General features: G+C 29.7%; 5 protein-coding genes across 9 annotated transcripts; 3 read left to right on the forward strand and 2 right to left on the reverse strand.

Moving 5' to 3' along the window:
• The first annotated feature begins 3,179 nt into the window (after positions 1-3,179).
• On the forward strand, positions 3,180-4,965 carry LOC105257861 (UDP-galactose transporter senju). Its single transcript, XM_011268767.2, has 6 exons — positions 3,180-3,493; positions 3,631-3,745; positions 3,817-3,863; positions 3,969-4,108; positions 4,200-4,343; positions 4,445-4,965. Exons 1-6 carry the CDS (start codon positions 3,406-3,408, stop codon positions 4,919-4,921), a joined length of 1,011 nt encoding a protein of 336 aa, XP_011267069.1. The 5' UTR covers positions 3,180-3,405; the 3' UTR covers positions 4,922-4,965.
• Positions 4,966-9,184: 4,219 nt separating this feature from the next.
• On the reverse strand, positions 9,185-13,855 carry LOC105257862 (TBC1 domain family member 23). Of its 2 annotated transcripts, none has more exons than XM_011268768.3 (9): positions 13,530-13,558; positions 12,858-13,078; positions 12,584-12,788; positions 11,031-11,267; positions 10,585-10,957; positions 10,202-10,415; positions 9,787-10,122; positions 9,565-9,697; positions 9,185-9,485 (listed from the first exon to the last, which is right to left on the reverse strand). In XM_011268768.3, exons 1-9 carry the CDS (start codon positions 13,556-13,558, stop codon positions 9,212-9,214), a joined length of 2,022 nt encoding a protein of 673 aa, XP_011267070.2. In that variant the 3' UTR covers positions 9,185-9,211. The 2 variants fall into 2 exon arrangements, with proteins under 2 accessions (XP_011267070.2, XP_011267071.2); XM_011268769.3 differs by having other exon boundaries at positions 9,317-9,485; positions 9,559-9,697; positions 13,530-13,855.
• Positions 13,856-15,375: 1,520 nt separating this feature from the next.
• Positions 15,376-19,754, forward strand: LOC105257863 (mitochondrial import receptor subunit TOM70). Of its 2 annotated transcripts, none has more exons than XM_011268770.3 (8): positions 15,376-15,999; positions 17,200-17,373; positions 17,494-17,701; positions 17,784-17,919; positions 18,010-18,364; positions 18,727-18,951; positions 19,090-19,310; positions 19,384-19,754. In XM_011268770.3, exons 1-8 carry the CDS (start codon positions 15,706-15,708, stop codon positions 19,565-19,567), a joined length of 1,797 nt encoding a protein of 598 aa, XP_011267072.1. In that variant the 5' UTR covers positions 15,376-15,705; the 3' UTR covers positions 19,568-19,754. The 2 variants fall into 2 exon arrangements, with proteins under 2 accessions (XP_011267072.1, XP_011267074.1); XM_011268772.3 differs by having other exon boundaries at positions 15,706-15,978.
• A 727-nt stretch (positions 19,755-20,481) lies between these two features.
• LOC105257865 (UDP-N-acetylglucosamine--dolichyl-phosphate N-acetylglucosaminephosphotransferase) lies at positions 20,482-27,364 on the reverse strand. The gene is made up of 7 exons (XM_011268775.3): positions 27,032-27,364; positions 26,791-26,905; positions 26,123-26,568; positions 21,176-21,364; positions 21,004-21,074; positions 20,730-20,893; positions 20,482-20,547 (listed from the first exon to the last, which is right to left on the reverse strand). The coding sequence occupies exons 1-7, from the start codon at positions 27,199-27,201 to the stop codon at positions 20,482-20,484; spliced, it is 1,221 nt and encodes a 406-aa protein (XP_011267077.1). The 5' UTR covers positions 27,202-27,364.
• Positions 23,349-25,922, forward strand: LOC105257864 (beta-1,4-mannosyl-glycoprotein 4-beta-N-acetylglucosaminyltransferase). 3 transcript variants are annotated; one of them, XM_011268773.3, is made up of 4 exons: positions 23,349-23,594; positions 23,672-23,789; positions 24,360-24,628; positions 24,718-25,922. In XM_011268773.3, exons 3-4 carry the CDS (start codon positions 24,470-24,472, stop codon positions 25,843-25,845), a joined length of 1,287 nt encoding a protein of 428 aa, XP_011267075.1. In that variant the 5' UTR covers positions 23,349-23,594; positions 23,672-23,789; positions 24,360-24,469; the 3' UTR covers positions 25,846-25,922. The 3 variants fall into 3 exon arrangements, with proteins under 3 accessions (XP_011267075.1, XP_025271003.1, XP_011267076.1); XM_025415218.1 differs by having other exon boundaries at positions 23,349-23,789; XM_011268774.3 differs by lacking the exon at positions 23,672-23,789.
• Positions 27,365-27,378: the final 14 nt, after the last annotated feature.

Raw genomic sequence — 27,378 nt, forward strand, 5'->3', positions numbered from 1 at the left:
TTATTTATTATGAAGATATCATATTAAAAATGTTTTTTAATAAAACCTTTTCTTTTTATTTAAAATAATTATATCTGTATTTCATGCTTACCACTCTCATATTATTATAGTAATATTTTATTTTATATATTTTTTAAATAATTAATTAATTTAAAAAATATACATATCAATGCGAATGATATCTTACTTGCATTTGCGTGTTAGTGTTAGACATGAAAAACATAATGTAATACAACATCTAGTGTATCGAATGCTATGAATAATTTTCTTGTAAAAAAATAAAGTTTTAATAAAATTGCTCACACATATACGGCACAATACAGCATCCAATGTTCTAGATATTGTATTACATTATGTTTTTCATATTTTTATGATAAATATCATCTTGACTCATGTCTTGATGAGATTGATAATTCGAATAATTAATTTTATGTAACCATTTTTTATGTAATCATATTTAATTTTGAAAATAATAACAAAAAGATAGATAAACTAGTTTGTGAAACTATAATTATTCTTTGTATGATATACAAAATAACTTTACATTAACAATAAACAGATTCTTTAATCTTTTATTAATATATAAAAGAATTACGTTTCACTGTCGTGATTTCGCGGCTATTTGATGCTATGAAACAAGTAATGCGCGACAACACGCTGGACATAATCAATCAGCGAGTTTTACAAGTGACGTTCGATTCTGCGGTGCTTCATTATCTGTGCATAACAGATCTCTTCTATTGTTTTAAATTTATATTTTTTTTAACGATCTGTAAGATTTATGTATTTTGCAACACGTGTTATCGTTTCTTTTATAGAACACGACACATTATCTGTAAATATTTCTGCGTGTACACGTATGTGCGTGTATGCTTTTATTGTATTGGTTGTGTAATTTTTGTATTTTTTTATCACGTGTTGTATTTCTCTTTTATTTCTACTTTTAAGTTTTTTTAATTTTATTTTTATATTTTTTTGTTTTGCATTATAATAAACAATCACTATGTCAAGTCAGTGCCTTGTAGATAGTTATTATGATAAGTGTGTGTACAAAAAATGTAAGAATGGAAGATTTTCGCATTGGAAACGGCTATTCCGATTTCCAATGCAGAAGGATGCAAGATGCAATACATGGATACGTAATACAGGTATGTTTTTGTGCAATAATTGTCATTATTTTATTAATTTTTTGCCTTTTCTGCTCCTAAATTCAATACATATTATTTATTATTTTATTATTTCATAAAATAAAAATAAAAAAAAACGACAGTAGGGAGATTCGAACTCGGGTCAGTGCCGTGACAAATAGTCATCTTACTTGCACTGCTACGCGCTATTATAAAGTAGCGCTTTATCGAATTGATTATAACCAACACGCCTGACATAAAAAAAATTTTTTTTACCAAACATTCGGTATACCAATTGCTATGTCAGCTTGAAGTAAGCATGTAATCGTAATTTTCATAATGTGTTGTATTTTTGTTACAGAACATACAAAGTTGGAAAACTTGTCTGCCAATACCCTTAGAAAATTAGGATTATGTGAAGATTATTTCGTTATTACATCATAACGAAGAACGTAAAAGCGCGACGAGAGAAAGGGGAAAACAAAGGGAATTACCCGATTAGACACAGTACGATTAGACACAGCCAATTATATCGATCGATGCCTAGGGTAACCAGCACGATCAAGCACGATTAGCCAATCAAAGCCAGTTGTGTCCAATTGTACTGTGTCTAATTGGAGGTGTCTCAAAGCAAAATCGTAAGCTTGTCGCGTGGCAGTCGCGTGGTCTGTCATTGATGAGACAAAGACAGAACAATGAATTATCGGTTCTTATCTGACTGTCCATCTCTGAATAGTTCAGACATGAACCTATATCATAGACACAAATTATGTTTCGTTACCGAGCGTAATGGACATAGTTCACGTCCACTTTGTCAGACGGCGCGTCAAGCATCGAGAAATGTGCCCGTCGAGACTGGTGGCCGATTTCAGGTTTCTCTCTGGTAGCATGCTTTATGACGTAACATTACAGCGCTGACAGTGAATTTTATATATATATATATATATATATATATATATATATATATAATGTTCACAATTTATATAGTAAAAATCGTTACCAGTTACTGTTGAGTAAAATATAAAATTTGTAAGGTTAGAAAATTTTAATCTGTGAAACCTAATAATAGTAATTTTAATAATTTTATTTGAAACATATGTATGTATAATATTATGTATAACATTATATATAATGTGACGCGCCATATTTTTGCACTGCTTTACACTAGTTTACACTGTATCGTTTTCTACTCCCGTCTGCACTCTCAGTTCTCGCTTGCACTGGCTCAATTCTAGTGCAGAACTAGTTCAGTTCAGTGTAGGAATAAAAAACAAACCTCTAGTGATCCCAGTAGGAGAAACGAAACGCAGCACTGGGAGTTTTCAATACTGCCAACTTTATCTTTTTTCCCAACACCGATCAAACATATTTTCGAATGCACTAATAGTTTCATCACTCTGGCAGTGATGGTAGGCCGGGTGATTTTTTTTTTACGCACGCGCAGTAGTAATTACAGGAAAGCAACGGTGTATCAGATAGCGGATTATGGGCGCCAAAGTTTTGGCGGGCAAGCTGAGGTCGGCTAGAAAGAAGTCCCGAGTCCCGAGTGAATGTTATAATGTTTTAAAGTACAGCGGGAAAAGTGATTAGTGAAATAGAAGTGTGCTGTTGGTCGCTCGTAAAAATTTTCTAAAAATTTTCCCTCAGAAATTTATTTAAGGGCGAAGTGACACACTTTTTACTTCTACTAGATACTTCGTTAACGCCGCGTTCGCGGCGCATGCGCGAGAAAATCACCCGGCCTACCATCACTGCACTCTGGCAGTATGAGCGACACCTAAAGTCAGCTCCTTGCCAAATAAAAAAAGAAGAAGAAGAATTTGGCGAAGTGGCTTGAGAATTGAACTATATGTGTATATATATATATACATATATATACATATATATACTTATGTACATATATATTTTATAACAATAATATGTATAAAAAATTAATATTCTCTGATATATTTAAACAGTAAAATAAATAAAAAATGTTGAAAATATCTCTAATTTGTCAGTTTATATATATATATATATATATATATATACTATGTATACATGTGTGCATATATTAAATTTGACAAATTTTTTAAGTATTAAACAAATGTGATAGATATACGCATAGATGTGTATTTCTAACTCATATCAGAATCTGAATGATATCCAGCCTTTGTTAGTTAATGAATTTGACTTGTCATTAATGTACATCCTTGTACCGGTGAAATACGGTAAAAGAATAACTGTTACAATGCTTTGCCAAAACTATATACATTAATATCGTAAGAAAATCAGAAAAATGGGAGGAATAAGTTGGGGTGAGTTATTTCCGGGGAGATGGAGTTCTGTCATATTTATTTCCTATATAGCTCTCTTTATAAATCAAGGTATGTTGATCATTATGTACTATATGATTTTTATTTTTGTCATTATAAAATAATAAATCGGCAAAAAAATAAAGTATCATTAACATATTTAGAACAATGTTTATGAACAAAATTTATGACAATAATTTGTTATACAGGTATTCTCGTGACATGGTCTCAAAGAAGCGGTCGCTATGAATATAACACTGTAGCAGTTGTATTGATGACTGAAGTTTTAAAATTGATTATATCTACAGCATTATATTGTAAGGAGTAAGTAAAATAATTTGGAAATTTGTACAACTAATTATCCTAATTTTATATTAACTTATTTTAATTTACAGCAATAGTATCTTAACTCTTCTTCAGGAGACAAAGAAGCATAAAAAGGGTGAGATTAAAAAAACAGATAAAGAAATTCCAGAAATTTGTGCTATAAATGTTTGATGTGATTGAGATTCATAAAGGGCTAAAGAAAATTTCTATCCATTTTTAGTGCTTCTACTGTATATGATACCTGCATTTTTATATTGTCTCTACAACAATCTAGCATTTGTCAATTTGGCTAGATTCGATCCTACAACATACTATATCTTGCTGCAACTTCGCGTTGTGCTTACAGGAATCATATTTCAAGTATATTGATGATATATATTTTTTAATTCGATAAGAGAAGGATAGTAAATGTTAAATAAACCTTATATATAAGGATTTTAATTTTTTCTAGGTTATTTTTCGCAAAAAGTTGTCTGCGATACAGTGGTTTTCATTAGTAATTTTGACAGTTGGTTGCATGATAAAGCATTTTGATATTCATGTCTTTGACACAGAATTACATATAGATATTTCCCTATTTCTAATTCTTATACAGGTATATTAAATTTTATTGATAATATTTATATAAAAATTTATTTTATTGATAATATTTATATAAAAACATGGTCATTTTTTTGAAAAATGTTCTCTTTTCAGACAACATGTTCTTGTTTAGCTGGTGTTTACAATGAATATTTACTCAAGCATCAAGGTGCAGACATTGACATTTTTGTACAAAATGTATTTATGTATATTGATAGTATTTTCTGCAATATCGTAGCAATTGTTTTATTAACAACATTTAAGAACAGTGTTAGCGATACAATTAGTAACATTGAAATCAGTACATCTTTGCAGCCAAAAATAATATTAATTATGTTAAATAATGCAATTGTTGGAATAATAACAAGCTTCTTCTTGAAAACTTTAAATTCTATATTAAAAACTTTTGCTAGTGCAATGGAACTGATTTTTACAGCAGTGTTATGCTGGATTTTGTTTAATATAGTTATTAATATAAGCACTATCATTTCTATAGCTATGGTAAGTGTTGCCATCATTTTATATTCAAAAAATCCTGTACAAAACACTTGCTCTATAGAAATGATAGAAAGCAGGAAACTTATAGTATAAACATACAATATCAATATTAGATTTTTTATATAATAAATATGTGTGCCACAAATAAAATTATTAAATCAAATATAATAGTGTATATTATCATTAATATTGAGAATTGTTTTTTTTTATAATGATAATACAAGTTATACATAATTCTAAATAATTATATCGTATAATATAATGTTTAATATGTTAGTTATAATATAATGTTTAATATGTTAGTTTTAATTATAGTGACTGTTTAAAAAGCAAGACATTGGAAGTTAATAAAGAATTAAGCAGATTTAGATTATGACAAGATTCAGTTAGCGATACTAATCTCTTTGCTATGTAGGATTAAAGGAATTATGGATGTATGTGTTAAATTAGGAAATCAATTAAGTATATTTTTACATTTATCTTTCTCTCTTTAAATATATTTTAAAAATAGAGTAAATTAAGATATACATATATATAATATATTATACAATAGTTCACAATTCAATAAAAGAGAATATAATATGGAAATTAAAAGATTATTAAAATATTTATTATACGTATATGGAATTTTTTTATATTACATGGTTTTTCTATTTATGTATTTACACACACATACACATACATGTATTTACACACACATACACCTATAAATAAATGTTACCAAATTTTATACACATACACATATATGTTTTTTAAATTTACAATCTCTTAAAAGTCAATTTTTTAATGTTCTATCTATATAATTTATGTTTTTATACTTTTTATTTCCAAATTATCTATTTGGAAGCTTATATAAAGTTGCTTGGAAAAGTTCTATCATATATACACTCAGCAAACACAGAATATTGCGGCAATATTTTGTGTTGGGTAGGCAGGATTCAGAGCGACAGTATCAAGTTTTTGTGAAAACAACGCATTCTCGAGAAAAATGTTTTATACAAAAATTGTAGGGCTTCAAGTGACACATTATATAATAATATTAGTATGACCTTGAATAGCACTATCAAGATCACATAAATATCACTTTGAATTTTTTAAATGGAACACTCCATTTTTCATTATATATTCTTGTAGCTTACCTCGAGTTTTCCAAAACACTATAATTAAATTATTTTTCATTAAGTACTTTCCGACTTATGAGGCTTGAAATAATTTCTTAATTTTACGTAAACCGAATATCTAGTAAAATATTCATTTTTCGATTACCTTAATACTTTTATGTACAAAATAATGTGAGAAATCAATCGGTGTAAAGAAAAAACAGTTTAAAAAAAATATGTAATTGCAAATAAATATGTAAAATTAATTGCAAATTACATATTTTTTCTTAAAAATACTTATGTGCCCTATAACTTCTGTATGAAACATTTTTTACGAAAATGTGTGTCGTTTTTTTAAAAAACTGCTGATTCGATCGATGTGAAATACCCTGTATATACATGATGCGTACTACACATTAAGATAGTTGCAAATGTATGTATATGTTATACATATATAGTTACTAACAAATTTGTGGTAACACTTGAATATATATTGTTGATAGTTCAAATGTACCACAAATACACACACACACACACACACACACACACACACACACACACACACACACACACACACACATATATACAGGGTGTCCCAAAAGTCCCGGACCGATCGAATATTTCACAAACTATGCACTTTAGAAAGAAATGTTTCAGACAAAAGTTATATGGCTTGAAGGGGGCCATCAGATAGTGGCAATGATTGGACATGGGAGAGTCATTTGAAAGTCACGTGAAGATCACCGTCAATTTCTTAAATGGAACTCCCTATTATTTATTAAATATTCTGGTAGCTCACGTCGAGAGCTTTCCGAAACACTATAATTAAATTAGTTTTCATTAAGTACTTTCCGAATTATGAGGCTTGAAATCATTTCTTAATTTTATATAAACCGTAAAATATCTTGTAAAATATTCATTTTTCGATTATCTTGCCTTAATACTTTTATGTACAAAATAATGAGAGGAATCAATTGGTGTAAAGAAAAAACATAGTTGTTTTTAAGAAAAAAATATGTAATTTGCAATTAACAATTACATTTTTTTTTTTAAACAACTATGTGTTTTTTTTACACCAATTGATTCCTCTCATTATTTTGTACATAAAAGTATTAAGGTAAAATAATCGAAAAATGAATATTTTACTAAATATTTTATGGTTTATGCAAAATTAAGAAATGATTTCAAGCCTCATAACTTGAAAAGTACTCAATGAAGAAATACTTTATAGTAGTGTACCTTATTATAGTGTTTTGGAAAGCTCTCGAGATAAGCTACACGAATATGTAATAAACCTTGCTAATGACCTTTACGTCATCTTCAAATGACTCTCCAAGGTCAAATCATTGCCACTATCTGATGGCCCTCTTCAAGCCATACAACTTTTGTCTGAAACATTTCTTTCTAAAGTGCATAGTTTATGAAATATTCGACCGGTCCGGGACTTTTGGGATACTCCCGAGGTAGCAGAGTGACGTCACATCTTAATAATGTTTTAATGAGGTCATTGTACGTCATTAAGACGTCTGGAGACGTCATCTTGCTACCTGGGTCTATATATACATATATATATATATATATATATATATATATATATATATATATCAAAAGTTATATATTTATCTGAAGACTAGAAAATACACACATATACGCACGCACACACATACACACATAGGGCGTCTCAGACACTATATACATACAAGTGCTTGTGAGGAGGTAGAGTTCAGTAAACTGAACAAGAAAGTTTTATACCATTTTACAATTTTCGCAATAATAGAAATATTAAATATTAAAATCGGATGAAGGAAAGGAGCGCTCCTTTCATATGTAGTATTCTGGGACACCCTGTATATGTATTCCCTAGCTTCTGAAAAATTTTTTATGATTTGTAGATATTTAATTGCTTTTTATATTTCAATAGATTTTTAGTTTACATGAATGTTATAAATGAATGTGAAAGAAGCTAGAGAAAATTTTAAACCATATTTAAATAATAGCTATAAGAGAAAATTCATATTTACTAATAGAATATGTGAGTCATAAATTGGTATTGTCAAAGATTATAATAAAAAATAATGAAATTATAAATTATATACATACATTGCAAAGCAAAATTATGCAAAGTATTCCTGAAGTAGTCAGAATTTGAGATTTTATTTATTTGAAAATTTCAGGAATATTTTGCTACATTTCTATACATTAACACTAATTAAAAAGGTAGGGAGGAGGGGAAATAAAAATTAAAAAATGAAAGAAAGGAAGCAAAAGTTATTTGGTAAATATAAATTTTGTCAAATTCTTTTTTTATGCAGTTGTTTAACTGTTCTCTGAAAAAATGTTAGCAACAAACAAGTGTGGAAGGTACTATTTGCTTGCACTGGACAATCACATAATTTGTAATAGATAGATTTATCGTACAAAAATATAATATGGCAATTTGTAAAATGCAAATTTTATAAAATATAACAGGTAATAAACAGATAACGTGTATTAACATTATGTTAGGACTAGAATTGTCTTAGAATTAGATTAGTATTTTTGCTTTAATATTTATTTACAGTGTGTGTCACAACCAAAGAACAATTAGCAATGTGCATTAGTTAGGCACATATCAAAAAACAATATTAATTATTAATTTTTTACTTTTCTCTTATTTTCCTATAAGCTCTCAATCTAATTAAATATGAATTGTTAACTATCAAACATCAAAGTTTTATGAAAATGCTATGCAACAAAAAATTGAAAACTTAAATATTTCTAATAGAAATCTATAATGTATTCTTTCTTATATGGTTAATATAACAATTATATGTAAATGTAATTTTTACAAAATTATGAATGCATTGGTTTTTAGGTCAGTCATTCACTTTGATATTGAGAAAAATTATGAATATTTTAATAATATACACACATAAAATCTCTCTCATTGTGTTAATGAAACATAAGAAGTTATATAAAATTAATATTATCTGTCTTCATAACACATACAAATCACAATTTTTACATGTAAAAAAACCAGCAATCAATATATTTTAATATATCAACAATCAAAATTATTTTTATTTAATATTAAAAAATTTATATTAATTTTGCGAGATAATTATATTTTATATAACAGAAAATATATATACAGAAACAAATAAAAATCTAACTACAAAAAAATTAAATATCTTTACATATTGTCAAAATGAATTTGGTAAAAAAATTTCTCATCAAAAATTGAATTTTATAACTTTTGTACAATAATTTGAAATTTTCTTATAAAATATGTATCTATGATATATTAGTCTGATGTTTTTAATTGTTTCATAATTTGTTGTGTAATTAATTTAGTCGCTTCGCTTGCATTGGGTATAAGAAATTTATCCATATCCGAAATAACCGTATCATTATATTGCGTTGTACCATATTTGAAAGTTATTAGATCAGCATGTCGCTTTCTCGACGTTATTTTAACAATACTCGTTAAAGGACGCTTAACAATTACATGTGCGGCACCTTTTCGTTCCGGGATTTCTCGCAGTACTATAAGATGACTATCGGTAATCAATAGTTGACTGAAATAGAAGAAATGTCTGTAAGAAATGCGGTCGTTTTTACGTGCAGGAAAAAATTTCATTTTTGTTATACATTCACCTATCACAGAGATCACCATTGACTTTCACTTCTTGGCATTTAAAGGAATGTAATAAATTAGGATTTTTCATCCATTGCTGTACAGATACTACTTCAATAGGCTCTTCACTTTCATTATTAGTCATAGTACTATCTATGAGAGATGGATTTATCAGATATAATTTTTTGTATAAGCAGTTTATATATAGGAACCACATTTAAAAATAGTTTGAAAATGCTTACCTATTTCTTGATCATCATCTATACTAAACACAGGCGCAGTTTTTCTTTGACGTTTAATGTAATCTAAATCTTTGCCATCATTCTTTTCTGTATTGCTATTGACGTTCGCTGTAGGATTAACAATATAATCAAACAACTTTCCTTTTACTTCTTGGCTCTTTAATTTCATAGCTAATCCGATTTTTCCCAAAAGATCGGAATTATTATTTTTAACTTTCACTGGGCTCGCTTCGTTTGAATTTTCTTCCAACATGTTAGTATTACATACTAGACAATGCTGTGAATTATGATCGACAAGACTTGATACTACTTCATCACCAAAATATTCATGAATGGCTGAAAACAAATTAAAAAGTTATATAATATACATGATTTTTTTCATCAATTGCAAAATAGAAATAAAAATATAGTTTACCTTGATATCCAGAAGTAATCATGCTAACATATTGTGTATGCTTTTGTAAAAAGGATGCTACTACCATATGTGTATAACGATCTTCCTCTTGTCTACCGCTTCCTAAAAAACAAAGATGTTCTCCACCAGCTTGTGAGCCAACAGCTAGTGCTTGGCGTTGAGCTTGCAGTAAACCTTGCACTGCTGTGGCAAACGCGGCAGGTTCTTGAAGCATCTAAAAACATGCAAATATATTTAATCTATTTTTGTATTTGTTTTACATTTTAAATATATACAAAAAAATTAAAACCTGCAAATATATACATTATTTTAGTAAGAATTTTAAAATTGGTTTGGTAAATTTGAAATCTTTTAAAAATATTCTTATAATTAATAATACTTACCAAGTTACAATCAAGATGAAATGCTGTTGGTAAATGGCCTGCATTATACTGTTCTGCTGGTCTACAATCTACGAGAAAAAATCTAACAGTCTCGACAGTATTAGGTATGGATGGAGCTTCAATAGCATTTTCTACTAATTCTTGCGCTGATACTGGTAGGCACAATGCATGAGATATTGATTTCTCGTCAGAATTTTCGCCGAACATGATAGGATATAAATCTTGTTTAAAAGATGTTGGTGTTTTCATTGCATAATATTGTGCTAAGGAACAGAAGTCGGTCACGTCCTCTGCTTCTAGAGCACACGGCATTATTGCTATGGCATCTATTATATTTTGTTTGTCTTCGTCCTTCATACTTAAAATTTGTTCTCTACAAAGATAAAAATTAGATTATATAATGTTATCAACAAATATAATGAAATATCAATTTAATCAACATTTACCTAGCATTTATAATCATAATGAGGGAGAGAAACAGCATGAAAAATGGATCAGCTTGCATAAAATACAAATCCCACATAGTGCAGATTGCTGGCAATGAACAAACACCAGCAAATAGTGTATTCATCCATATTTTTGTATATTGATCAGGTGATATCCTCTTTGTATCCAAAAATGAACACAATTCTGGTTCATGATAGAGCAGCAGTAATCTTAAAACTGAGCTGTATGTTTCGCCTCTAAAAAAAATATATTGTAGAAAAAATAATAAATAAGTGATTTTACATTAGCACAAAACACATTTGTTAAAGATTATTTGCATTATTTGCATCAATAAGATAATATATATTTTATTTAGTAATTTTATATGCATACATACATATATACAGAGTGTTTCATTTTAATCGCCCCAGGCAAATATCTCGAAAAATATGGAAATTATGAAAAAATGTTACAGACAAAAGTTGTATGGTTTCCAGGGGGCCATAAGACAGTAACATTGGTTTGAACTTGAACAGTCATTTGAAGGTTACATAAAGGTCACCTTAAATTTCTTAAATGGAATCTACTATTTTTCATTGCATATTCTTGTAGCTTATCTCGAGAGCTTTCCAAAACACTATAATTAATTATTTTTTCATGAAGTACTTTTCGAGTTATAAGGCTTGAAATCATTTTTTAATTTTACATAAATCATAAAATATCTTGTAAAATATTCATTTTTCGATTATTTTACCTTAATACTTTTATGTACAAAATAATGAGAGGAATCAATTGGTGTAAAAAAAACATACAGTTGTTTTTAAGAAAAAATATGAAAATGTTAATTGCAAATTACATATTTTTTCTTAGAAACAACTATGTGTTTTCTTTATACTAATTGATTCATCTCATTATTTTGTACATAAAAGTATTAAGGTAAGATAATCGAAACATGAATATTTTACAAAATATTTTATGGTTTATGTAAAATTAAGAAATGATTTCAAGCCTTATAACCCGAAAAGTACTTTATGAAAAAATAATTTATTATAGTGTTTTGAAAAGCTCTCGAGATAAACTGCAATAATATATAGGATATATAGAATGTTCCATTTAAGAAATTTAAGGTGACCTTTATGTGACCTTCAAATGACTGTTCAAGGTCAAACCAATGTTACTATCTTATGGCCCCCTCGAAACCATACAACTTTTGTCCAAAACATTTTTTCATAATTTCCATATTTTTCGAGATATTTGCCTGGGGCGATTAAAATGAAACACCTTGTATATACATACACACACACATACACTCATACACACACACACATAACATATACACACACACATTTATATATTTATGTATGTGCTATGTATATACATATGTATATAAAACTATATATATGTATATATAACTATATATATGTATATAAAACTATACAAATTGAACATAACAATAATAATTAATTAGCATATACTAATTAGCAAACTTTAAAATGATATCGTGTGTCACACTTCTTTGCTATATTCTACATATATACATATGTATGTATATATGTAAAATATATATATGTACCTTGGGATATAGATATCTCTTATTGCCTCAAAGAGATTATAAGTTGCAGCACGTGGTAATTTTAAAGCTATCAAAGGACCCAATAATTCTATCCATCCATTTCCTCTTTCATATTGTTTACATTTACTTTTACAATAAAATGTTAATATAGATTCAAGATCAGAAACCACAGAGACTTTATCTTCATCATCATTACCAAGTTTGGCTACAATTCAAAATAAATATAAATAAGACTGATTAAGAAACCTATGTAATATCCTTTTTGTGTATTTACCGACTAGTTGTTGACAATCGTCACGAATTATATTTTGTTCAGGTAAATCATAAACTTCATTAAATTGGCTCAATTGATCGCGTCGATCAGTAACATACAGACAAGCCTGCCAAACATCTGGTCTTAAATTTGTAGGGATTGGTTGGCCTTTACAAATAGCATATATATCAGATGCAGATGGTACTTCTGTATCAAGAAGCGCTGCTTCCAATTCTAATATCCTGAAATAATAAACAATTAACTTAAAAATGAACAAAAAGCCTGTTATTTGTAAAAATTATGTTAAAAATAAATAAATATATATATATATATATATATATATATATATAAAATGATTACATATACATAATAGAAATATACCAACAATATAGACATAACATATTAATTAGCACATATTAATGAGCAAACTTTAAAATAATATTGTGTAAGTCACACTTCTCTACTACATTCTGCTATACTTCTTATAAAATAACGATTATGTAATATATGTATAATATTACATTTAAATTTTTTTACGTACAAATTTGATATAAACCATGTATATCACAAAACCTTTAAACGTAAAGATTTCGATTAACGTGTAAACGATTAACCATATTATGTATTAATATAACAACAAAAAAAATATGACATCCCTCGAAAAGATAAAGAAAAATTGTTTTATCAATTTACCAGGTGTTCTCGTCCTCTTGTAGTGCCATTGTAGCAATAAATGTCACAGAAAAAACTCCCGATATGTGCGAGAATACGCAAAATTCGATGTCCGTTAAAATTATCTATGATAAAAAGAACACTTTCAGACGTTTAATATATTTTGAAACGAAAGCTTTCATATTTGGTGACTTTTTTCAATTGCAATAGGCTAACAATGGCATAATATTTAATGAAACGTAGCTGATGTTGACAGATCGTCGCCATCTTTCCGGTTAGACGTTTATCGTTAGTAGATATCGTTGAATAGTCGATGTTTTTATTTTTACATTACTTGAGATATATTAGAGAATAAAAAATTATGAATAAAATTTGACAAGATATCTTTAAAGTATTCATATTTAAATGAGTTTTTTAAATCGTAAGGAAAATGTTTTTTATAGTTATAGGGAAATATCTGTAGAGAATGTACACTGCACGACAACGATTCGTTCCATGATCCCTCTCGCGAGGCAAGGGGAGCGTAGCCTCTAACCAATCAGCCATTGCCACGCTGCCAGCTGATTGGTCACTTCTACGCTCCCCTTGCTCCGCGAGAGAGGGGTCACGGAACGATCGTTGTCGCGCAGTGTACAGTTACATAAATAATACATTATTTTTATAATGTTCAAGAAATACATATATAGTGCGTTCGAAAATATGTTTCGTTGGTGTTGGGAAAAAAGATAAAGTTGGCAGTATTGAAAACTCCCAGTGCTGCGTTTTGTTTCTCCCACTGGGATCATTAGGATTGTATTTAATGCGTTCGAAAATATGTTTGGTTGGTGTTGGGAAAAAAGATAAAGTTGGCAGTATTGAAAACTCCCAGTGCTGCGTTTCGTTTCTTCCACTGGGATCATTAGGATTAAAAAAATTTGCTACTTGAGATATTAAAAGAGATAAATAAGTAGTTAAATATATTTTAGAATATGTTTAATAATCACATATATTATTATTAATACAAAAGTGTGTTTTATATTAATAATGCTATAATTATAATAAAGTGACATGATTTACCTAAAATGTGATTTAAATTCAATATTTGTATATCTGGTAACAACATTTTCCAAATAATTTGTTATTTTTGGTACTATTTTCCTTTCACCTCTATTGTTATTACCTATATTATGGAATAAAATATTTTGTAATTCTTCATTATTATCATCACTATCTGAAGAAGAACTACTCGAAGATTCAAAAATGATGTTTTCGAGTAAAATATATTGTTCCATAATAATAATTAGTGTAATTGCAACACTTTCATATATTACCTCTTTCATATATTACCTCTCAAGTAGCAAATTTTTTAAATCCTAGTGATCCCAGTAGGAGAAACGAAACGCAGCACTGGGAATTTTCAATACTGCCAACTTTATCATTTTTTCCCAACACCAACCAAACATATTTCATTGATCCGGATTAGTCTAAGGAAATTTAGGAAGTCTATCGCTGAGTACCACTGTTTAGTCCGATCAGAGATCTGATTAGTCGTAAACATCCAAGGTAAGGTAGAGAACCTCTAGGAGAGAGAATGGACAACTGATCATGTGACATGTGATCAAGCTTTTTCATGATTGGCTGGCAGAAAATGTATCAATTTTAGCTATTGCGACGCCAATGCAAAATATGATGACACACAAATAGGACACACATGACACACATATATTAACCTATTTGTGTGTCATCATATTTTGCATTGGCGTCGCAATAGCTAAAATTGATACATTTTCTGCCAGCCAATCATGAAAAAGCTTGATCACATGTCACATGATCAGTTGTCCATTCTCTCTCCTAGAGGTTCTCTAAGGTAAGGAATTCGGATGTTTCTTCGGTAATGTTCGTCGAGAGGGCGCGGCGAAGCTTCCTCCTTCCTCTCGTCTCGTGAGCCGTCATGAATTAGCATCCGATAGCGCTTTGGTCAGCTTTGGTTGGTGTCGAGAACGATCGAAAGGATCGTGTGCAACGCGAACTCGAAATTCGAAGCAACGGCACCAGGTCTAGAATAAGCCCGCGCGCGTGTCCGCATGATCGCTTGGATTTGGTGTTTTCTCGCAGTCTCGCCAGTTACATCGGTGAGAGATTTGCGATTGTCTGTATCGTAGTACCGGTGTCGTGTCGTGGTGACCGTGTCCACGCGCGAATAATTCTCGAAGGAATTATGACCGCGAGTGGCGTGGCTGGCAACAGTCCGCTGCCAAAATGGCAACTCGCCCTGGTGGTTGGAGCGCCGGTCGCCCTTGGTCTCGGCTACATGTATTACAAGAACAAGAATAGCAACGGCAGTAGCGATAGGGCCAGCAAGTCGTCGGAACGTGATAAGTTCAGGAGCGGCACGACGTCATCCAAGGAGAATGGAGCGCCTGCCGACAAGCAGATCTCCATCGACGGCGACTGTCCACCGAAAGTGCCTTCTCCTGTAACTGAGTCGGAGGTTAAGAGATCGTGGATTATGGTCCATATTCTGAATCCTCTTTTATCGATAAAAGGGCTTTTAAAAGTGGCCTGTAACCAATCAGAAGGCTTAAATTCCACTTTTAGAGGCACTTTTATCGATAAAAGAGGATTCAGAATATAGGCCTATGAGTCATTATCGTGAAAATTCATTTCACTGACGAGGATAGTAAATAAGAAAAAATAAAATATCTTCTACATTGTAGATATATATGATATTTTTTAACGATTGAAAAGCGTTATTAGCGATAATGTAATAATAATATGTATTAATTTATCATCTCTCTGCTGATGAATCAAATTGTTGAATTATTGCTGTTGTTATCACAAGTGATTTTCAGTAAATGAAGCATCTGCAAATATACAAGTGATATAATTTAGTAATAAATCAATTTTGCACTCAAATGAGATTGATAAGACATTATAAACAAATATTTGATAAATGGATTTTTTCATTATATCATTATCAGGGTTGGGTAATAACTAGTTGATTAGTTAAAAGTTAAAAAAAAAGTTAAAAAGTTAATAATTTTTAACTCAATTTAGTTATTTTAAAAAGAGTTAACTTTTAACTTTAACTAGTTATTTTTAAAACACATAAACTTAAATTTATTAACTTTCTCCCCAAATTTATTTGATGATTCATATTATTATTATTTAGAGTAATCTAATTTTAAAATTAACACAATCTAATTTAATATAAAGTGAAATAATGCTTTTCAAAATTTTAACTTTTATCTTAACTAACGTTAATTTAATCTTAACATAACTTTTATTGAGTTTTTTTATTTGTATAACTTTTATAACATAACTAAATTAATTTTTTAACCCATTAACTTTAACTTAATTTAGTTTAAAAAAAATATAAACTTACCCAACCCTGATCATTATATACTTGTTTATTTCTTAAAAAAATATAAAATTTTTTACAATGAAATAATTGTCCATTTGACCATATTAGCATTATATATTGTCATTATATATCTTTAGAAATCACTTCTTTCACTTTTAATTGTAGCTACCATTAACCTAGCGTTGTGGTTTTTTTGTCTTTTTTCCCTATTTTATTTTGATTTATATATCTTTAGGTTATCATAAGCTATAGAAGATAAAATGATGGAAATAGATAGATACAAGCTATGGCTAACTCAAACTTTCATTTTAGATACAAGATATGACTAACTGTAAACTTTCATTTTAGATTCCTTTACAAAAGGCGCAAAAATATAAAAATGAAGGAAATGTACAATTCAAGATGGGAAAATATGATGAAGCCATAATACGATATAATAAAGCAATTGATATTTGTCCAAACGAGAATAAGGAGGACCTTGCAACTTTTTATCAAAATAGAGCAGCTGCTTATGAACAATTGGTAATATAATTACAATAGTAACAATAGTAATAGATATAGCAACATATAGTGTAAGTATAAAAAATACTTGTTAATTGTATGAATTAACTATATGTATCATAATTATTAATAAACTTGCAGAAAAAGTATAGTGCTGTAAAGGCAGATTGTACAAAAGCATTGGAATTAAATCCAAAATATGCAAAAGCTTTGTTACGTCGAGCACGTGCTTTGGAACAAATAGGTGATTTGGAAGCCGCCTTGGAAGATATCACTGCCGCATGTATTCATGAAGGCTTTTATAATCAGACTTCCCTTTCATTGGCGGATAAAGTTTTGGGAAAGCTTGGTGAGTTATGTATGCACAAAAACATCTTGATGTTAAATAAAATATTTTTTAAAATAAAAAATTAAATAAAAATTATTTTCAGGAAAGCAACATGCTCAGGAAAATTTAGCAAACAAAAAATTCATAATGCCAAGCAAACATTTCATCAAAACTTATATCATGTCTTTTCCTAATGATCCAGTATTTACTAGGCTTCAACATTCAGAAGATATTCCACAGTAAGTATTAACAGAAGAACTTTAATAATATAATTTTGATGTTAATCTTTTCATTTATAATTGTAATGTTTATTACTATTCAATTATCAGATTTTTTAAAAAACCATTACAAGCATTAAAAGACGAAGAATATGATGATATAATACCGTTGTGCACAGAAGTTATTAAGAGTTCTGAATTTAATATATTACCTTCGTCTAAAATGGAAGTATTACTTTTACGAGCTACATTTCATCTTCTCTTGGGCGAGTATGATGCTGCAATTCAAGATTTTGAAAGTATATTAAATAGCGAAGAAACGTCCAAAGATGTAAAAGTAAATGCTCTAATAAAGAGGGCAACCTTATATATGCAACTTGAAAATCCAGACATGACTTTCAAGGATTTTGAACTAGCTATTAGTATAAATCCAAAATATGGTGATATTTATCATCATAGAGGACAGGTATTACACATTTTTTTATTGCTTGTTTTTATGAGGAAGTTAAATTATGTATCATAAAGTAATTTAACACGTTAAACGTCACGCCGATCCCTACAGACCAGAGCTGGATTTTGTTTACGCTATGCCACTGTGCCGATCCCTGCGTACCAAGGCTGAACATTATCTTTTATTTACACTTTAGTTCACATACTACTTAAACAGAAAGACAATCAAAATCGTATCCATATGAAAATGTAATTTAATCGCAATTTTTGCGTATCTCAGTTAACGTTGCAGCATAAACGGAAAGGCAAACAAAAAAATAGGCTCAGCGTTTAACGTGGTAATAACAATAATTTCAATAATATATTCTCTCAATTCAGCTGAATTTACTCATGCATAAAATGGATGAAGCTAAAAGCGATTATGAAAAGGCAATCCATTATAACCCAGATTTTGGTATTGCATATGTCCAAAAATGTTACACAGACTATCGTTTTGCGATCTTTAACAGAGATGTGAGACTAGCTGAAGAGGCAATGAAAGATTTTGAGAAAGCTTTCATAAAATTCCCGGATCGTTCTGAATGTTATATGTTATATGCTCAGGTGTGTAATCTACAATTTTTAATATTGAAAGGAATAAAAAAAGATGTAAACTGAAAGAAAGAGAGTAAATACTGAATTATTACTGTTGTGTACTCTATATATTGATTGTATTGATGAAATTTTGAATGATTATTATAGATGATGGCTGAAACTCAACAATATGATAAAGCAGATATGTATTTTGCTAAAGCAATAGAGAAAGACCCAAAGAATGCAACTATTTATGTGCATAAAGGCTTATTACAATTACAATGGAATGGTAATATCGATAAAGCTGTGGAATATTTTCGCAAAGCGTTAGAAACAGATGAGAAATGTGAGCATGCATATGAATCTTTAGGAAGTATCGAAGTGCAAAGGTATGTTTTTTTTAATGCATTCTTTCTTTATAATTAAAATTTGTATATTTCATAAATATATTTTTTTATATAGAGGGAACATAAGAGAAGCAATAAGATTATTTGATAAAGCTTTGGAATTGTGTCGTACATCCATGGAGCTCGCACATTTATATAGTCTGAGAGATGCTGCACAAACGCAACTTAATTTACAGAATAGGTTGGGTATGGAAGGCATACGGACACCTTCGTTATTCAACCCAAATCCTATGTCTTAAATTATTGAAAGATTAAAATAAAAAGTATGCACTGTTACCAAATCTAAAGGATCCAATTTTGTATTAACGCATATCCATTTTTATCACATGGGATATCAGAGGAACTGATTAGAAATGTACAAGTAGCTTGTTTCATATTATTTTATATCAAAAGACTGTGGAGCTTGTATAATGGTAGTTTTTTTTTGTAATTATATATTTAATTTGATTTGCATTAAAAAAAAATTAGTAATATGTAAAAAATGTGTTTACATAAGACCATCAAAGCTTTATTAGTATTTATTATTAAACTGATATTTATAGACAATTTTTTTTTAGAACTGCAAGTTTTATTTGTACGTTTCTGTTGTTAATATATGCAAATATTAAAATTTGATATGTATTTGAATTACTTTATAAATTATAATCTCAAATTTTGAAAACAGCATATTTATTACTATTTGTGCAAATTACTTTACAATACATTGAAAAATAATGGCCTATTACAGTCGATCAAAAGCATGATTTTTTTGTATTATTTTGTACATGATCAGATAGTGTTTTTTAACTGAATTATGTGCAATTATTTATATAATAAGAAATTGTATGAAAATTTGTATTTACTTATTTTTTATTCTGTAGAAAATAAAACATGCATTAATGAATTAAATATTTTAAATATATTTTGGTATAGAATAGTATCATGTAAAATTTTAAAATGGGCCTACGGAATTTTGTAATAAAAAGGTAGAAGAGAATTATCTTCATATATATATATAAACTATAGTAAATTTATGATTTATAATTATAACATATTTTGCTTAACCTTCATTTACAATAGCTGTTAAAGAGAAGAACTAATCTTGTACAAATTTTTTAAAATATATATATACATATTTTTTATACATAAGAAAAAAATATATAATCTTATATTTTTAAATATCATAAAATATGGAAGCCAGAGGATATCTAATAATAAATGCCAGTATACTGCTAATAACCTGAAAGACAAATTTCTCTCATATTCTGAGTCCTCTTTTATCGATAAAAGAGCCGCTAAAAGTAACTTATAAGCCTTCTGATTGTTACAAGGCACTTTTATTGATAAAAGAAGATTTAGAATATGGATTATCTTCAAAACAATGCACTTATACATTTTTGTTAAAAATATATATATTGTTACCTGAATTATTAATAGAATCGTTGTAAGGGTCGGTTCTTTTAATGGACCAGTGTTGATTAATATAAAATTAATCAAAGTTAGATTATTGCAAGTTATAATACCTTTTCCATCTTCTTGCCATTTTATCAATTTAAACATTTTAAATATCCATATCAATAATTTTCCTAAAGTAAAGGAAAATGGATTTTATAATGACAACATTATGAACAATTTCTTTAATATATGTATATGTATGTATGTATGTATATGTGCTATATTTATAAAATTATTATACCAATTGTATTAAGTTCTGATTTGTTAAATACAGTTGTACTAGGCTCCAATTTGTTCGTTTCTTTATTATACCTATGGATAAAAAAGATATAGCAATTTCTTTCATTATATAAACTAATAGAATTGTTTATTTTATAATAATATTTTTTTAGTTATATATATCTGAAATTTACTTTGGTAATCTATGTCTAGGACATGGTATGAAATGAAAGAGCTGTAGCACGCTATATAGAAAATTGATTATTTGGGGAATGAAAAACAATAGAATCGTTTTGCTGAAGTGACCTATAATACCAACGACAGCAAAGGTCATTCCCGAAAGGTAACAAAATGTATCGCCTACAAAAACCTGCGATGGATACCTTAAAACAAAAAAGAATTGTTATTTTTATTATTATTAATTCCCTATTATTATTCTTATATAATCTCATCTTAAACTAGCTATACAGGATGTCCTAGACCACCCGTACACCCATTTTCTTTCAAAAACTAAGCATTTTAGAGAAAAACGTTTTCGACAAAAATTGTATGGTTTTGAGGGGAACATAAGATGGTGTCATTGGTTTGACCTTGGATGGCATTGTTAAGGTCAGGTCAAAGACATCTTTAATTTCTTAAATGGAACCTATTTTTTATTGCCTATTCTTATAGCTTATGTCGAAAGCTTTCCAAAACACTACAATAAAGTATTTTTTCATCAAGTACTTTTCGAGTTATAAGGCTTGAAAGTTACAGTATTGTGACATAATATTTTGTTAAATATTTATTTTTCAAATTCCTTACTTTTTATTTTTGCAAACATTACGAATCAATTAATGTAAAGAAAACACATAATATAAAAAAAATAAATATTTAACAAAATATTATGTCACAATACTGTAACTTTCAAGCCTTATAACTCGAAAAGTACTTGATGAAAAAATACTTTATTATAGTGTTTTGGAAAGCTCTCGATATAAGCTATAAGAATATGCAATAAAAAATAGGTGGTTCCATTTAAGAAATTAAAGGTGTCCTTGACCTGACCTTAACGATGCCATCCAAGGTCAAACCAATGACACCATCTTATGTGACTCTCAAAACCATACAATTTTTGTCGAAAACGTTTTTCTCTAAAATGCTTAGTTTTTGAAAGAAAATGGGTGTACGAGTGGTCTAGGACACCCTGTATAATATATATGTAGTTATATAGTAGCTGTATATATATATATATATATATATATATATATATATATATATATTATCCCTAACAGCACATGTAGATACTGAGAATGTTCGAAGAATATCGCAAAAGTACAATGCATATATTCTCAGAACATTCGAGATACATACTATGATATATTAAGTATATACTAAGAATGCTCTAATGCCTATTTTGGTTAATAGTAAATACTGAGAATATCTTGTAATATAATTTATATATGTAATATAAATATTTTTGATAAATGGCGTAAACGCACACACTATTTTTCATTTTAATTTTAAATAATCTTTTTAATATTCTAAATCCTAACCGGGAATCCAGAGCAACTAAACTACTAAACAAATTTTAAATTAAGTCAATTTATTATAAATTAAACTGACTAAAAAGAAAAAAGAAGAAACTTTGAAACTCATGTTAATACCAGTCCTTTATGTCCATTTCACCAAAAATTAAGTACGAGTTTGGTAGCACGCGTAGCGGCAAAATGAGGAAACACATGCAATATTATAGAATCTTCTGAAAATATACGAGAAAGAATATACTAATATGAGATATTCAAAGTATATTCTAAGAATATATGAAAAATAATATACAACAAGAGATGTTATGGGATTATTCTCAGTATTACATCTGTAACGTATATTTACAGTATGAGTATAGAATATTCGAATGATATTATGTGCTGTTAGGGTGTATATATATGTATATGTAGTAAATGATATACTATTTAAATGTATCCTAATTTTATCTTATATAATTTTATATCGAAATTTTATTTATTTTAATAGTACTTTCTATTTATATATAGAGATTTGATATCCTAAAATTCACGAATATATGAAATAAGACATGTGCTAAAGAAGCCAATTTGAGATACGCCATTGTGCCATGACTATAAGGAAGAATAAAGAACAATTATGATGACTACAAATATGTGAGACTTTGTATCTAAGAATTATATTTGAAGAATCATGAAGAAGATGGAACCATGTGACATCGGAATCATTATTTTCGTTATGGAACTCAATTTTTGTTGGAATAATATGAGACTCCTGGCTTCTGACTCACTATGGGTGAGTCCGACTCATCCATAGGACTATTACTCGTGCTCGACAACGAAGAATAACATATAGAATCGCACGAGATGCCTCTCTAAAAGACGCGTGCGCTCTGCGAATAGTCGCGATCACATTTGTGGCAGGAGTGTGTTCGTGACGAACACACGGATAGATTGCCGGCTGGTTGTGCGGCACTCGGGCGTGGTTTTTCACGTCGTCACGATCCGTGCGCGCTGCTACCCGGGCTGAAGACGAGAGTACCCTTCTGAATCCCTTGGAGTCCCGGATCAACGGGGACCAGTCAGCTAACGACTATTTGTGAAACTACAAGTATGCGCGGTATCACATATCTACACCGATTGCCAATCGTATAGTCGTCGTGAAATTCCATTTATATTAATTGTCAGGATTGACGTAGACGATTCAATGATTGTGGTCATCGGGAATTAAATGACACGTCGCGCTGCGGTCATCCTTGCACAAAAGATCATCGCAACAAGAGATCCTGGTGAAACCATTCGCACTGTGAGCGACGCTTTATTACGTAATATTTTGTAGCATGTCGTTGACATGCGTACGGGACGAAGACGCCGGGACATTTAATTCACCCAACGAATCTCGACAAGATATCGTGCGACTTTTTACGCTTGATTGAATGCGAAGTCGCTTAAGTTTCACGAATGTGAAGAATTAGAATTTAATGATAAATAACACACACACACACACACACACACACACACACACACACACACACACACACACACACACACACACACACACACACACACACACACACACACCCACCCACCCACCCACCCACCCACCCACCCACACCCACACCCACACCCACCCACCCACCCACATATATACAGGAAATATATGAAACATCAGTTAGAAATAAGGTCAGCGAATTTTACACTAGAAAAAAATACGCGAATATAAAAATATAAATATTGTGCATTTAAGCGGAAAATCAATTCCAGATCAAAATGTAAATTTAAAAACATTCAATTATCATTATAAGAAAACATAATTATATATATATTGTATTAATAACAATGAAAATAAGATAATTGTGTTATTTTCTGTTTTCAGATGATGCTCATGGGATTAGAATCTTAACAAAAATGTCTTTGACAACAGCAAGATTTTTCTACAGAGACATAAAATGAAATATTAGATTTTCGAGCACAGGGATCGGTGCCATGCAGGTTCGTTTAGATGGGAAGCTGGCATTGCTGTATACTCTATTAATCTTGCAGGTTCTAATTGTTATGATTTATGTCGCCACAACTCCACCAGCAGAATTAACTGTGTTAACGACTCATGCATCTGTCAGTTTCGTTAAATTTGAAGCATCGCAGGTATAACTGATGAAACTTAATAATGTATATCATTAATTTGTTTCAGATCTTTTATAATGAAGCTAAAATTTCTTTTCTTACTATTAAAGGAGCTGCAATTAAATCAAGGCAATCGTAAAAAATCACCAATTTATCAGACAATCAATGGAGAGATAGTATTGAAAGATGTCAAAACTTTTAGACTGTTTGAAATATATAATCACACAGTATGTTGGAAATTTGGAGTAAACGAGCATAAGATGAGAAGCAATGAGCATCTGGAAAGATGTATATGCAATCAAGGATGGCATGGCTGGGATTGCGGACAACCTGAAGTTGTATGGAGAGCAATCATGGCGTCGAAGCAGAATATTAGTCTGAAACGACGTAAAACTGCTAGACACATTATTCATACCTTTTTTTTGAGTGAATACAATTCAGGCATCGTCGAAGTGATTGTAGAGGAACTCTACAATGTGGTGGATCTTTTTGTAATTTGTGATTTTAACAATGCAGAAGATAATTTTCGGCATAAACTGTCCAAAGGACTATTACAGCAGGAGCAAAAGAAAATCTTATACATTAACGTAGCGGCAAGGTCTCGCAAACCATTAAGGATAATATCGAAATACGTCTGGGATAGAATCAAGAGTGTAGTACAGAACTTAAGGGATGATGACATTTATGTAATGACGGAGCCCGAACAGATATTGAATGCCAGGGCATTAATGTTCCTCAAAGTGTACGACGGTTGGGCCCAGCCTATCGGATTTAGATTAAGATGGTCGGTATATGGCTTCTTTTGGCAACATCCGCTTAAGACAACGATAACGCTTGGCGCGTATACTGTCGGTTTAATGCGTAATGCCTATCAATCTAATTCACTTGTACTACAGCAATTGGACGGAGACACGAGCGAGAGAGATATTTTAGGATTAGTAATAGGAGATTTAAATCACTATGGCGGATGGTACTGCAATCTGTGCCAAGCGCCTGCAAATATTATTATCGATCTTCGCAACAAGGTGCGGTCTAAGGAAATTCATATTGAAAAGACTATAGATGTGCCATTTGTTGAAGATCTAATCGGAAGCGGACTGTGGTTGGATGGTAAAACCAACCTTCTGAGAGCTTCTAAATCTAGAGATTCCTACTTTGCGCCTGAAACGATTCTCAATAACACATGGAAATATGACTGGCTAGTAGAGAATTTTTATGCTAAATTAGATTATTACTGACATACTGGTCGCACCAACTGTGATATTAATTTAAATTCTATACTCAATGTACACTAATGTAATATTATATACTGAATTTATACATTAAAATATTATGTTGACAAAATTTATATGTTAAGTGATTTATAATTATATATAATAATTTTGTATAATATTTTTATATTTTTGAAATTTTAAAATCTCTTAAATGCAAAAATATTTCTGTTATATATTTAAATTTATTTTAATATCAAGAAAGAATATTTTATGTATAAAGATAATCTATGATATAACTTACCAATTAAATTTGAATAATGCAAGAGAAGTTGCTATGTAAGGAAGCATAAAGTATATTGAAAATTGATGCGCCTTCCACTGTGTACCAGATAATTCTATAATATTGAAGATGAGAATGCTCGTAGCAATGATTAAACTCTGGCCAACCTCCAAACCATTGATTCCAGCTAATATGTTTATCGCATTTGTACAGAATACAGCCAACATTCCCATATATATATAGTAAAATATCCATAAATCCAATGAAAAACCAAACCATAGTCTCAATGGTTTTGGTATAATGATTATCGTGGAATTAAAATTAACATAATAAACCATCAATAATGGCAAGGATGCTATAGTAGGTAAAAGTAATTTGTGTCGCCAACGTAGGTCCAAAACATCATCGGCAAGACCCAAAAGTAGCATGCAACATATGGACAATAATGCAGCCAGAAATTCAACAAACTGTAATATATGAAAAGTTTGTTCTTTATAAGCATCTTATTTACATATATCTTTTAAAACAAACATACATAATAATATCATAGTATTAATATATCTTTAAAAATTAAATGTAAGTTTTAAAAATTTTATTTAAAAAATGTCCATCTTAAATTCAACTAATTTTCTAATACCTAAAAAAACAAATAACTACTTTTTGTTTAATGTTGTCTAATATAATCTTACCTTGTCGTGTGGAAAGTTTTCATTTTTAAGTATATGATCTGTAAATGGTACAGGAATAAATAAGAACATTGTTATGAGAAATATACATCCGGTAACAACACCTATTGCTTCTGGTCTGCAAAAATAAACCGATCATGTTATATACGCATCGTTGTATACAACATTTCACAAAAGAATACATATGTGATGATAAGATGTAATATTATATAATATTACATTGAGATTTTCTCATCTCACTTACATTTTATCACTGGTTCTCTTATTCATGTCAATGCCGTAGAGGTTAGCTTTGACAAACATGGATTTTATCCTCGGAATGAGATGAATAGTCAAATAGCATGCACTCGCAGACATTATCGCGTTAATACATATTGGAAAAAACAATAACCACATTTCGTCTTCGACGTTCATTTTAAAATTCCACACGTAACACCGGTTTTCACAAGTATATACCTAGGGTCTGTTCGTTTTAGCTACACTGCTCCACTAGTGCAATTAGTTAGAGTGAAAGAAAGCATGTTTGTCTTTTTCTAACTTATTGCACTACTCCAGCAGTGCAGCTAAAACGACAGACCCATATACACACAC

Source organism: Camponotus floridanus, unplaced genomic scaffold (genome assembly GCF_003227725.1).
Source record: "Camponotus floridanus strain SB8 unplaced genomic scaffold, Cflo_v7.5 scaffold116, whole genome shotgun sequence".
In the NCBI taxonomy this organism is placed as follows: domain Eukaryota; kingdom Metazoa; phylum Arthropoda; class Insecta; order Hymenoptera; family Formicidae; genus Camponotus; species Camponotus floridanus.

Coding starts and splice junctions, on each gene's coding strand:
- LOC105257861 (XM_011268767.2), top strand. CDS start 3,406: ATGGGAGGAATAAGTTGGGGTGAGTTATTTCCGGGGAGATGGAGTTCT. Junction 3,494..3,630: donor AGCTCTCTTTATAAATCAAG/GTATGTTGATCA, acceptor TTTGTTATACAG/GTATTCTCGTGACATGGTCT. Junction 4,109..4,199: donor TTACAGGAATCATATTTCAA/GTATATTGATGA, acceptor AATTTTTTCTAG/GTTATTTTTCGCAAAAAGTT.
- LOC105257865 (XM_011268775.3), bottom strand. CDS start 27,201: ATGAACGTCGAAGACGAAATGTGGTTATTGTTTTTTCCAATATGTATT. Junction 21,365..26,122: donor GCATTATTCAAATTTAATTG/GTAAGTTATATC, acceptor TTTTGTTTTAAG/GTATCCATCGCAGGTTTTTG. Junction 21,075..21,175: donor CCTAGACATAGATTACCAAA/GTAAATTTCAGA, acceptor TTTTATCCATAG/GTATAATAAAGAAACGAACA.
- LOC105257862 (XM_011268768.3), bottom strand. CDS start 13,558: ATGGCACTACAAGAGGACGAGAACACCTG. Junction 12,789..12,857: donor CGATTGTCAACAACTAGTCG/GTAAATACACAA, acceptor TTTGAATTGTAG/CCAAACTTGGTAATGATGAT. Junction 10,958..11,030: donor ATTATGATTATAAATGCTAG/GTAAATGTTGAT, acceptor TTATCTTTGTAG/AGAACAAATTTTAAGTATGA.
- LOC105257864 (XM_025415218.1), top strand. CDS start 24,470: ATGCAGGTTCGTTTAGATGGGAAGCTGGCATTGCTGTATACTCTATTA. Junction 24,629..24,717: donor TTAAATTTGAAGCATCGCAG/GTATAACTGATG, acceptor TTACTATTAAAG/GAGCTGCAATTAAATCAAGG.
- LOC105257863 (XM_011268770.3), top strand. CDS start 15,706: ATGACCGCGAGTGGCGTGGCTGGCAACAGTCCGCTGCCAAAATGGCAA. Junction 17,702..17,783: donor TAAAGTTTTGGGAAAGCTTG/GTGAGTTATGTA, acceptor AATTATTTTCAG/GAAAGCAACATGCTCAGGAA. Junction 18,952..19,089: donor GTTATATGTTATATGCTCAG/GTGTGTAATCTA, acceptor TGATTATTATAG/ATGATGGCTGAAACTCAACA.